This window comes from Magallana gigas, chromosome 5 (genome assembly GCF_963853765.1).
Source record: "Magallana gigas chromosome 5, xbMagGiga1.1, whole genome shotgun sequence".
In the NCBI taxonomy this organism is placed as follows: Eukaryota; Metazoa; Mollusca; class Bivalvia; order Ostreida; family Ostreidae; genus Magallana; species Magallana gigas.
In genome coordinates this window covers 32358831-32372129 of record NC_088857.1, presented here as the reverse complement: position 1 = coordinate 32372129, position 13299 = coordinate 32358831, and the positions used below count along the sequence as shown (strand labels likewise).

Genomic DNA, 13299 nt, shown 5'->3' with positions numbered 1-13299 from the left:
CACTTGTTGAACAAAATATGTTTAATATCAAAAGAACTTTCGTATGATGCCTCGAAAAAGGGGCTGGCCCTTCAATTTAGGGACCAAAAGGGCTCTAAAGTCTTTCTGTCATAGCACTTTACTGAAAAATATTTTGTTATTTGTTTAGGAAGCAATATATTCATCTCACATTTATTTAACAATATATTATAATTATTTTATCATGTGCTCCGTATTAAGGGGTTTTTAATGGGTTTTAAGGGGCCAGAAGTACAAAACGTTGATAACTTACCTCAAACAGAACAAATATTTTAAAAAGCATCATTTTGAAAATCAATATAGAATAAAATGCTGAGAATGAGGTTCCTAACAAAATTCAACCATCAATTTTTTTTATTGTTGCCCCGATAAGGAGATAAATGGTCAAATATCAAAGTCAAGCTCTTATAACCTTCAAAAAATCGCACGGAAGACCTCCTCGTTGCTCGCAACGAGATCGTGTCTAGTTTTTTGTACTTATTTGTTTCTTTAAAAACACAACCGAGTTAGTATGAGACATATGTATGAAGTACTGTATACAGGGTTATTTTTGCCCCTAGTTATATTGACCTTTGATACTTGCAAAAGGTTTCGCCAAGTTTTGAATTTGCCCAAAAGCAGTTTTGTCATAAGTGTTAATAGTTTTATTTTTATTCATTCAGTTTTAAATTCGCCTACGGACAATATGGGCATAAATAAAACGGGGGCAATTATTTCTCTGTATACAGTATTTTCAAGAAAAATAAATGAAATCGCAGGCACAGATCTTTTTTATATTTAAATATTATAGATTAAAGAAAAATCTAGGCACATTTGTTTAAACAATGTGTCAGTTAAAGTGCATAGTGATATACATCTCTTATCAAAACTGTTTACATAGCTAGCAAATATCATAACCATGACTGCTTCACCTTTACAAAATGAAAAATATACTGCTGACATAAAATAAGTATTAAATAATTTTTTCATAGAGATCATCATGGAAAAACCTAATTAATGTTTTTCTTTCAATATGAAAACAACTTACAAAAAGTTCTAAGCAATCTCTTTGAGCAAAGGTGCTTGAAGGTTTACCAAACATGCACTCAGCTGCATTATCTTTGTAGACAGTGGACGGTAGTTAGCTGGTATGTGGTTCAAAATTTGGTAGTTCTTGAATCGTTCATTCACTCTCTCAACATGAATTCGGTTTCTAGCAATCTTATAACAAAGTTCGGCTTCTTTACTTGTAAACCGAGTCTTGTTTATCAAAAATGGAGGAATATTGAGTTGCACACCTGATGGCATTTGGTCATGGATATTAAAGCCTTTGTCAGCTAGGATAAGATCTCCTGGTACAAGGTTTTCCAAAAAATGTGAATGTTTAACAATGTTGGCATCAGACACAGATCCGGGATACAACGGTGAAACATATACACATGAACCGTTGGGTGCTACAGCTGTAAGCGCTTTCACAGTATGCCGACTTTTATAATTGCTATATGATGCACTTTGTCGATTAAAGTCCGAAGGAACGTCCTGTGTTATTTCTGTACAGTCAATTGATGCTCTAGCAGAACCGAAATCTTCAAACGATTTTGGCATGGAGCCCTTACATTTTAACTGACTGGGCATGCCTACTCTAACCATAATGCCCTTATAAAAAATCTCATGCAAAGCACAAATAATAGTGTTAACTATGTTAGAGATTGTAGCTCTACTCGTGGAAAACCTGTCTGCTAGGTCAAGATCCCGTAGATTGAGTCGCAGTTTCATCAAGGTTATGAAAACTTGATCTTCCAAACTCATATTTGTGACATTCCATCCTGAATAATAATTCAGCGGTTCAAATCTCTGCAAAGTGGCAACAATGATCTTGAAAATGTCATATGTAAAGGATGTGTACAACAGCATCTAAAAAGATGAAATAATATATTAATTTAATTAACAGTAAACATATATATACACCTTTGATTCCCTAAATTCAATTTCAACCTGTTACACTTTTAATATCATGATAATCAGATATCATTTTTGAAATGTAAATTTAAAAAAATCACATTATAACAAGCTGGAAAATATTTTTTTAATTCATGAACATGTAAAAGATTATTACATTTCATGTATTTCTTACCTTTTCTTGGTTATTTTTCATGGCATCAACAGACATTACAGGCCTTGAGTTCTTCAGTCTCTCAATATCAATTTCTAATGTCCTTATCTCTATTTCCAGTTCTTTTATCTTAGCTATCAAAACAAATAAAAGAGTGAAATAAAGAAATATTCGGATTGTACAAGGATTATCAAATTATCACCAACAAGTTGTGTTATAAACATGTATAACATGACATTAGTAAATTAACAGCAAAGTTTTCTTTAGTGCATTTAAAAACCATAATATTTACAATACTCACCCTGACATTCATTTATTTTGGATGCACACTGGAAAGAAGGACACGGGTGGAAGTATGGATGGTCAAGTGCAGCACTACTCTCTGCTGTAAAGAGCACCGAGGTTGGCTCCTCGACACCACCCCTACATTTACCGATTGTACATGTACTCTCCACTGTAGGCACATTTTCAATTTCTGCAAACTTCTTCCTGTAATTTTGTTGTTATTTCTCAGTTTAAATTTGTCCCGTAACAAAATAATGTGACGGTTTCATTTTGTGGTTTTAAATTAATAGTCATTCATTTTGATCAAAGACCCCTATAAACATGATATTAAATAAAATAATATATACCCAGTAATATGTTATATTTCTCTGAATTTCATTCATATATAATTTATTTAAAACAGTATCTATTGCAAACATAATAATTCAGCAGAAAGAAAGAAATATATTCACCTTTTTCGAATGTCAGCAACGTGTGGAAATTTTGGTTTAGAATAAACAAATATGCTGGGGCCTTTGTCCTTGCAGCCTTCTTCGAAATGACAGCTACATATGCGGTCCCCTTCGTTCCAATCTCTGTCAGCACGTCTAAATTGACACAAATGAAATTTTAAACGAAATATGTGCACTCTCGAAGCATCAGGATGGTTTCAGGTCGTTACTTTCAGTGTCAGTTCGAATTTTCTTGAAATTTAATATAATGAAATTTTCAATGTTTTTCAAAAGCAAGCCCCTAAAACGTACCTGCAGAGCTCTATCCACTTTTTTCTTAATTTTACATTGGTTGGAAAACGAAAGAGATGGCACTGTGTGTCGTTCTTACTATGTCGATCACTCCTGTGGTTGCACCCAAAAGCAAAACAAAACACCATGGTTCTCGGAAGTGCTCTCTTGGAAAGGAGGCGCGCGAGACTTACACAGCCTATTCTTAGTCATGTAAACAAGGCTTCTTTTTCAGGCTGATTTGTCTATCTTTTTATTCATTTTTAGCATAAATAAACAGTTCCTTATGATTAACACATTCATTTGGGGTTTAAAACTGGAATTTTCACTTCAACATTCAAAATATAAACAAAAGCTTTGTTTACATCGCAAAGAATTGTAAGCTCTGCAACTCGCTTATATCTCAACAAATGACACTCAAATTTTGGTTGCCTATTAAAAATGCCTTACTGAAGCATTGTAAACAATAAAATCGAAAAAATAATTTTTGACCAAAATCGTGACCATGCCCCTTTAAGGTTTAGATAATATCAAAATGTTAGAGAATTCTGTACGTAAATAAAATTATAAGAGCTTGAATTCTCTTTGAAAATTTATTTCATTTTATCTCATTTGTATACAGATTTATCTATTTTTGATAAATAATCAAGTGTAACATAAAATTTTTGTTTTGAAATAATAATTCCTTTTTTTACATAGGATATCAGTCAAAAAATGATTTTGTGAAATTCGAATTTCAGGCTTAGGCTTATATATATATTTTTTTTTTAATTATTTTCCGCAATCGGTTCTATTTTTAGCAACGACCCTAGCTTTTATAATATCGAGGGACCACGCAACAGGGTAAATTTGATAAGAACATATCCTCAGATATATATTTGAAAAATACGAAAAAATTCTGTACGCATTTTATTTATCTAGTGGGGTATGGACCATTACCTTAAGTAGGATTTTTATACCCCCCGCAAACAAAGTTTGGGGGGGTATATAGGAATCACCTTGTCCGTCCGTCCGTCCGTCCGTCTGTCTGTCTGTCTGTCTGTCTGTCTGTCTGTCTGTCTGTCTGTCTGTCTGTCTGTCTGTCTGTCCGTCTGTCTGTGCAATCGTGTCCGGTCCATATCTTTCTTATGGAGAAACATTGGAAGTTCTTACTTCACACAAAGATTGCTTATGACCTAAGGGTGTGTCATGACCTTGACCCAAGGTCATTCAGGCAAGGTCAAGGTCACTGGCAGAAAAAGTGCAAAATTCGTGTCCGGTCCATATCTTTCTTATGGGGAAACATAAGTGGTTCTTACTTCATACAATAATTGCTTATGACATAAGGGTGTGTCATGACCTTGACCCAAGGTCATTTGGGCAAGGTCAAGGTCCCTGGCAGAAAAAGTGCAAAATTCGTGTCCGGTCCATATCTTTCTTATGGGGAAACATTGGAAGTTCTTACTTCACACAAAGATTACTTATGACCTAAGGGTGTGTCATGACCTTGACCCAAGGTCATTCGGGCAAGGTCAAGGTCACTGGCAAAAAAAATGCAAAAATCGTGTCCGGTCTATATCTTTCTTATGGGGAAACATTGGAAGTTCTTACTTCACACAAAGATTACTTATGACCTAAGGGTGTGTCATGACCTTGACCCAAGGTCATTTGGTCAAGGTCAAGGTCACTGGCAAAAAAAAGCAAAATTCATGTCCGGTCTATATCTTTCTTATGGGGAAACATTGGAAGTTCTTACTTCACACAAAGATTACTTATGACCTAAGGGTGTGTCATGACCTTGACCCAAGGTCAATTGAGAAAGTTCAAGGTCATTGTTTCAAAAAAGCTAAATTCTGTCTGTGTCATGTCTTGTATTAATGGAAATATTAGAAGCTAAAAATTAACAGTTTTCAAAAATAAAGCAGTTGTTATTTATAGAAAATGGACAGTGAAATAGATTCATCCAATATTTAAGGCGTCGAGCTAATGCTCGGCAGCCTTCTAGCGATCGTCTGGATTGGCAATCGTCCAAAAATTCACGCGCTGCACCGCCTTTTAAATGCGCATAAGAAATAAGTTCCTAAAAGTATTAAACGTATTACAAAAATTTTTATTCCATTTATTCAACTAAATTGTGTACAAAAAAACCAACTTTGCCTCCCTGGTGATTGACAACTCATTGCATAAGAATAAATTTGCTTAATCAAGAAATGGCGGATGAATACAATCAGGCCTAAGTGTAAAGATTCACTAGATATTATTTTAGTTTATCGCTTACATTTTAATTGGAGACCGTGCCCGATAGAAATAACATTTTTGATGTAAATTTATTTGTTATCGGGCACGGTCTCCAAAATAAATGTAAGCGATAAACGTATCTAGTAATTTCGTTGCAAAAAATAAACTCGATAATGCAGTTAGTTTGGTCGAGCATTTTAGATAGCACGTGTTGTGGATTTGTTTGTAAACAACCATACCATAGGAAATCTTGTTTCAAACGGGAATTGAAATAAATAAATGTAGGTTTTATTATTATAATTAGGGACACACTGTTAATGTATTCAAATTATGAACCTGTAAAAGTTGTTCAAAGACTGTTTGAAGCAGAAAGAAACAAATTATTTTTGAACTTTGGAATTTCTTCGATTTTTGCAATTATGATGAGTTATTGTATTAAAAAAGCACTACTACCTATTTTATAAGAAAATATACTGATTTTTGTTTTTAAAGCAGCAGAAAACATAATTCATATACTTTCTATTCTAAGTCTAATATCATTTGATATGACTATTAATACAGAAATTCAAATTATTGGTATCATTCTATATAAAAGAAAAAAATGTCAGCTCGACGCCTTTGTGGCCGTTCCGGCCTTTGATTTCTATAATAGCAAAAATACACGCGTTATGATTTTTTTCTTAGCGGGGGGTATCATTTGTGAGCTTGCTCACAGTACCTCTAGTTTTAAATACTTTTTCCCTTTAGAAAGTTGGGTAAAAAGCATATGAAATTGCAAAGTTCTTCGATCCTAACTTATCCGTGGATGAGATATTCCTTTTCAACGGATGCTCTGCATTGTGCGCATTGCGTTCCTTTTTCTTGCAAAGAAAAATCCTTTAAAAATTTCAAAAACTCCAATTTGCAATTTGAAGAACCTTCCCTCATTCGCCAAACGACACGAAAATTCGGCCTAACATCAAGGGTGTTTTTTGAGCAGAAACGAGTTTATTCGCATTAAGGAGGAAAAAAAATGTTCTTTAATCGCAAGTTTTATATCTTCCGGACACAAAAAAAAAGTGTCAACAGATCGACATGTCTTGAAAAAATAATAGAAGTCATTTTGTTGTGTGGGCGCCAGAATATACCATTACGTGGTCATAATGAAGAAAGAAGCAATTTCATTGCTATATTACATGAAAAAGCTAAAACTGAAATATTTAAGCCGACCATGTTCCTTTTAGGGCTAATTCTAGAACCAAATATACATCGTCTGATATTCAAAATGAGCTGATTGAATTATGCGGAAAAGAGATCTTGCAGCAAGTAATCGATGCATGAAAAAATGCTATGTGTTTTGCTATTATTGCTGACGAATGCGCAGATAAAGCAACAAAGGAACAAACGTCTTTGTGCTTGAGGTTTTTGGACTATGATTAGTAACAACACAATTATAATTAGAGAATAATTTGTAGGATTCAAACATGCCGAATTTGTAAAGGGGGTTGCTGTCACCAATATCATTGTAAATCTTTTGGCTGAGCTTGGACATCATATTGGCAAAATCAGAGCCCAGTGCTATGATAGGGCTGCAAATATGACAGGCAACTACAGTGGTGTACAAGCCAGAATTCTCCAGCTGAACCTAGAAGCACACTATATTTACTGCAAATTAAATCACATGCTCTGAATCTGGCTTTTATATATATCAGTAAAGATGTTTCTGTTCGAAATGTGATTTCAACTGTGCCAGAAATTGCATTTTTAACCGGGTTTTCCAACGGAAAAATCCGGTTATTAAAATGGCGGGCGGGCGGGTGGGCGGCTGCCAAAAAGGTACCCTCATTGTACGGATAACTCCTCCTACAGTTTTCAAGATAGAAAGTCGTTCTTTTGCAGATCAATTGTACATATATCAGAGGTGTGCATATTGCTAAGATTTTGATTTCCGATAATTTATAAAAAAAAATACCACCTTTTGAACTCGTCATTTTTTTGCAAAATATTGCATATAGGGTACCCTCATTGTACGAATAACTCCTCCTACAGTTCTCAAGGTAGGAAATTGTTATTTTACAGATCTATTGTATATATATCAGAGATGTGCATATTGCTAGGATTTTGATTCTGATAATTTATGAAAAAAATACCAGCTTTTGAACTTAGTCATTTTTGGCAAAATATTGCATATAGGGTACCCTCATTGTACGGATAACTCCTCCTACAGTTTTCAAGATAAGAAGTTGTTCTTTTACAAATCAATTGTACTTATATTAGAGGTGTGCATATTGCTAGGATTTTGATATCCAATAATTAATGAAAAAAAAACTCAGCTTTTGAACTTATATAGGGTACTCCATTTCAGTGGATACGGGTTGACATGGGTTATGGATACAGTTCACATAAATGAAAACCCAGTTTGCTGTCACATTGACAGCTTTTCACTTGTCATTTGATTACTCTGCAAAGAGACTTCTTTCTTTCTTTGAAAAGTTATCTCAAAATGAAACGGCAAAAGAAATCAAAGTACTGACGGGAGTTGATTTTATCGATTAATATTTGGATGTAATTCTCAAATTTGATATCATCCTTGCTATGGTGGTGGCTGAGCACCCCATCAGTACCACGGTAGCACTTCCTAATTATTTCCAAAAGCCCAAATTAGATTTGTTGGAAGCGGTACAAGAAGCCAAAATTGTTGTGAAAAGATAAAACAATGAATGCAGTGACCAATATGTATGGGCAGCACTTTTTGAAAAGGCGGAAAAGATTGGCGAGGAATTTGAGATTATTCCGAGAATTTCCCGATTAGCTGGGCGACAAAGGCATCGATTGAATCACCCAGTTCGTGACTCATCTGAATACTCGAGTGTCTCTTTAACGGATGTTTCTAGATCATTTAGTCACAGAAATTTCAACCAGGGTAATTAAGAATGAAGGAAGGTTCACCGCAGAGAATCTGATTCCTTCAAATCTTCAAACAGATGAGCAAAAAGCAAACGCTGTATTTGAAGTTTTAGCAATGATATTGGAGACAGACAAGTGTTCTTAGATGAGGTTGCCCGTTGGAAAGTAAAGTGGTCAATGGCTGTAGGTCAGCGAACACAACATCTACGAGACACCTTAAACGCAACAAAGAAAGATTCGTATCAAAATATATTGACAATACTAACAGTGTTGCTGACAATGCCCCTTTCGTCTGCTTCCAGTTAACGCTCATTCAGCGCAAGACAGTATCAAGAATTATTTAAGGGTAACGATGGTGGATGAAAGATTGTCAAACCTTTCCCAGATGCATATTCATAGATCGAGGCATGTTGCGATCTCAACTATCATTGACAAATTTGCAGCTAATAAAAATAGACGCCTTTACTTTGTGTAAAATCATGTGTGTAACATCGTGTACGACTATGTAATTACAAAAAAACAAGCAATATTTCTATTTTCTTATTTAAAATTTAATATTACCATTGCAACTGTTTTTGAATTGTGACAATTTTAATTACAATGTCTTAAATGTTTTTCCTTTAATAGTAAAGTAAAATACGGAGACAGGTAATAGCTTGAGTATGATTTTTCCGTCATTTACTTTGATTTCGATAAAAAAGGACTGCTGGTGAAAACAAATGGGATTATATTAATAATGTTTTTGCCTTTTTACCACGTAAAAAAAGGCAAAATTTAACCTACGAAAAGTGCCTTAAAATTGTTTCTGGCCGATATTTAAAACATGAAACCCGATGAGCGGCCCCAGACCCCTAGCTGTTGTTGGTGCCTATACTTCATTTTAGTTCTATACTCTGTTTTTGCTTCCACCACTTTTTGCTTGATATTTCAAAATAGTAAATACCTTTGTGCTCAAACTACGTTCATCCACTAATATAAAAAATGTGAAAAAAAAGCAATCATTTTATTTTCAATGTTCACAGAATGTAATTGCATAGCCTTTATAAGTATATTAATATAACTTTTGATCACATTTCATTATTTATAAATTAACATACGTTTAAATTTATTTCAAATTCGAGCTCTCCTCTACCTGAATCCGATAACATTTAAAGAGTGCATTCATTTTGTCATTTATCTTGATCAATGGCTAGGAGTATTTGTCAAATAGATACAAATAAACAAGTATTAGAATTTTTTGGGATATTCTGAATTTACGGATAGACAAAATGTATCGGTATGATAATGGTACATTGAGCATTGATTGGTTTCCCGTGTCACAAAATTTTGATTTGAATTCGAATTTGTTTTTCATATTAGTATATATATATATATATATATATATATATATATATATATATATATATATATATATATATATATATATATATATATATGTATATATATATATATATATATATATATATATATATATATATATATATATATATATATATATATATATATATATATATATATTATAAATCTGCAAACATAAATATCTTACATCCTGCTATATTATAAGGAAATCAAATGCTACAACATTTACGTGGAGACCATATGATTGCGCCCATGAGAAAAGGGTGCTTATGACATTTTTTGCACATTTTGAGATTTTTACATAATTTAATTAAACACATCTTAAAGTTGTCAAATCTAAAATTTTATGGCTATACGCTAATTCTAAGTAGAGTTTTTTGCCCATTTACAGTGATGCTTTTTCAATAGGAAAATCATGACGTCGTGTTTCACATACATGTACGCAATGTAAACAATCATTACTGTGAATTAGTCGTTTAATAAACGTAAAATACAGCACTTTGTTATCAGTATCTTTTCACATTGCTGCATATAGTTGTATGCTTGCATCTATGCTGTTCATTTATTTCAGAAACAAAGGTTTGTTGTTATTGGGTTTTTTTTTAAATCATAAATATTTCTACTGTCAGCGCAGTTGTCTGCCAGTAAAAAGTGATTATTCCAAAAAAAAATGGCGGTTGAATAGTTTCAGATTATTTTTGGATATCAACGAGAAACTAGTTAGTGGCGTATTCTATGTGAACATATTTCATTTATATAAACACTGTATTCTCCATATAAACAATCAATAGCTAAAATATATTAGTAGCTTTTTTTCTTAAACAACATAAAAAAGGCGATTTTCGTGACATTATTAAATATGTCATATTTAAGTAATGAACTTTGAAAACAATATCCGAAGTAACGTATTATACAGTTTTGTTTAATCATGATCCATTGTTCAACTTATTGATGCAATTATAGTAGCAACACTGAACTATTCTTTTGAAGTTTTCATCGGTAACTAGACTTTGACCTGTATACTCACAGATGAACACAATAAGAAAAAAGTAGTTAATTCTACCACTGCTGGGAACATGCCCTTTACACCACTCTTTCTGTTCAAAAGATTTTTTCCATTCGACTTTATGCAGAATTTATGGAAAACAGCGCCCCTTCCCTGTATCAGATGATATTCACCCCTCCAATACCACATAATTTAAAAAGGTATTTTTTTTAGTGTATGTGGGATATTTTTACTTTTCGATCGCTTCTAGACACATTTTTTTTCGAACTACTGTGATTGTTTTCTCTAATTGTTAAGCCCCCCCCCCCCCGCCCGCCTTTGCTTATTTCGGGCGTGCCCACACCTGAAAAATAACATCCAGACACTTATCATCTGTGTGTGACTATTCCACAGTAAATATGTAGGTTTAGTATCATAGAGAAAACATGCAGTATGCAGAGATTGATTCCGTGTTCTGAATGTATATTTCACCATCGGTTTAAGATAACTCTCAATCGTCCATTACCCATAATCCAAAGCTTATACATGCATATAAATACACCGTCAGTGCGCTGTATTCAAGCTGTATAATTAGTCTTTATGTATCCTACATGTATATATTCCAGAATCATTTGTAAATTTTACACACTTCATCAAAGTCGTAAATAATTTAATGAATCCGCTCCATCGACTAACATAAATGTGAAAAAACCTCTGGTTCGGACGGGATCGTGAAACCGTCTGATATTCTAAAGTTCTTCAGTAATGGTCACAAGAAAATGAACAAGTATCGAGATTGGTCTTGACGATCACAAAGTTATTGATTAATTAATACTAATCGAATTAAAAAAATAAGTTCCGATAAAAATCATGAGGTGGGTTCAACGTTTATAATATTAAACATTTTTTCGATCATGATTTATCAGTATTAAAGCAGAAAATAGCGAGTCAATATATATATAATTTTATATATAGGTTGTAATTTATTATGATGTCAAACATTTTTAGTAATACATTTTCACTAACTACTCATGTTTGGAAAAATATTCCGAACTCTTGCGACACCGTAGATACTGGCACGATAACAGTTTCTCACTCTTTTAAGCATACTGCGTGCGACTTAAAGAATCTTGTATTAAAAAAACCATGCATGAACGTAATGTACAATTTTGTTTATCGTGTAGTTTTTGTTTGTAACGTATATTTAGAAATCATATCAATGTATTATTAAGAGGCCAGGGTAATGGAAATCTATCTTTCCTTTTATCTATTTGGTACTATTCCATGACCATTTTTGTTCTGGCTCTTTGTTTAAATATATAACTTGAAATAGGAAGTTTTAATTTTTAAACAAAGTATAAGAGTATGATTACATCATTTCTGAACCATTCTCAGGAACCAACATCCAGATAGTGAATTTCTGCATATTTAAATTCACTCGTGTTCATTACATTGAATCGGACCACTAAAGATTTTGACTGTTTAACACCTTTAAAACACATACAACAGTATTAAAAACACAATCGACATCATAAGGACAGAATTAAAATCAAAACTTAGATATTAACATAACAATAGAAGAAAACTTGTATTTAAAACGTTCTTTTTAACAAAAACACAGCCGATAGGAACATGAAATGGTGTTTTTATTAAGTTGTACATTGGGTTTACTTCTTTGATTATAATCACATCAACCAAGTATTTTTAAAGAAAATTAATTGGAATTCATAGCTCTGTTGCAACTGACAGGACTTAAATATACACGCTCCGTTTATCAATTGGTCAAAACATTAATCGACCTAGCTAGGAAAAATCTGGACTGCACGAACGAATCACGAAGATGTCAGACTCAAACTCCAATTTAAAATGATTTACCCTCTCTGTTTATTTAACGTATTGATGTACATTTTTAATAATGTTTTAATTAATTTTACCTAATATTTACGATCAATTCATTAATCTGTTAAAAGGAGGATGTAAATGGAAAACAACAAAATACTTTCATTGATGATTGATGCGGGTTATGACGGTAGCGATCATCGCAGAAAAAAATTACATAAACCGCTAGGGCATGTTATGTTGATTATATTTATTTATTTTTTTACAATGTTGCCACCTTCATATCGTGCATAAATCACCAGAGAAAGCATTTATTTGATTTGGGCTTACTATACACACCCAGTTTTGTCCCCCCAATTCATGAAAAAAAACAGGTGTGAATCATAGCGCTATAGTTACTGACAGAGCTGAAACCCTCACGATCCAGTTCTAAACATTAAATCTAATCATGGGCAGCGATTAAAAAATACTGATATGCGGAAAGAGTGAGCATTTAGCGTATTTTCAACAAATTCCCATAGTATGAGAAATTAAACAATACAAGTATTTACCGAATCGGTGAGATGTGTGCAGAACTGCAGACTTTCATCTGTCTTATCTTTAAATAGATTTTTATTGTGTTCTTTCAGCTTGTTTAACCAGAAATGTTTCTAGTAACTGCATTTTTAGTAATTTATCAGAAAAGGATTTAGGAAAATAAGTTGAAAGTTAAAACAATACCGGCAACGGTACTTCCTGAATTAAGATGTATTTGTTAGGTTCATTTTTTTTTTTTTTTGCTTTCTTAATCCACGTACTATTAGCGTAGATTCCTACATGTATTTAAACGAGAGGAATTAATATCCGCGTAAAATCGCGAGAAAGGCATCTCGCGAATTTTAAAATATCGCTTTTAT

At 33.1% G+C, this 13299-nt stretch overlaps 1 protein-coding gene across 1 annotated transcript; it reads right to left on the bottom strand.

Moving 5' to 3' along the window:
• Window positions 1–496: 496 nt before the first annotated feature.
• On the bottom strand, window positions 497–3340 carry LOC117692627 (uncharacterized). Its single transcript, XM_034481148.2, has 5 exons — window positions 3139–3340; window positions 2848–2982; window positions 2412–2599; window positions 2132–2244; window positions 497–1911 (listed from the first exon to the last, which is right to left on the bottom strand). The coding sequence occupies exons 1-5, from the start codon at window positions 3264–3266 to the stop codon at window positions 1054–1056; spliced, it is 1422 nt and encodes a 473-aa protein (XP_034337039.2). The 5' UTR covers window positions 3267–3340; the 3' UTR covers window positions 497–1053.
• Between the last annotated feature and the right edge of the window lie 9959 nt (window positions 3341–13299).

What these genes read in the sequence shown, in the direction of transcription:
- LOC117692627 (XM_034481148.2), bottom strand. Translation starts at nt 3,266, where the DNA reads ATGGTGTTTTGTTTTGCTTTTGGGTGCAACCACAGGAGTGATCGACAT. An exon ending in CAAAATAAATGAATGTCAGG is followed by an intron (nt 2,245 to 2,411) that starts GTGAGTATTGTA and finishes TTGTTTTGATAG; the next exon opens with CTAAGATAAAAGAACTGGAA. An exon ending in TGAAAAATAACCAAGAAAAG is followed by an intron (nt 1,912 to 2,131) that starts GTAAGAAATACA and finishes TCATCTTTTTAG; the next exon opens with ATGCTGTTGTACACATCCTT.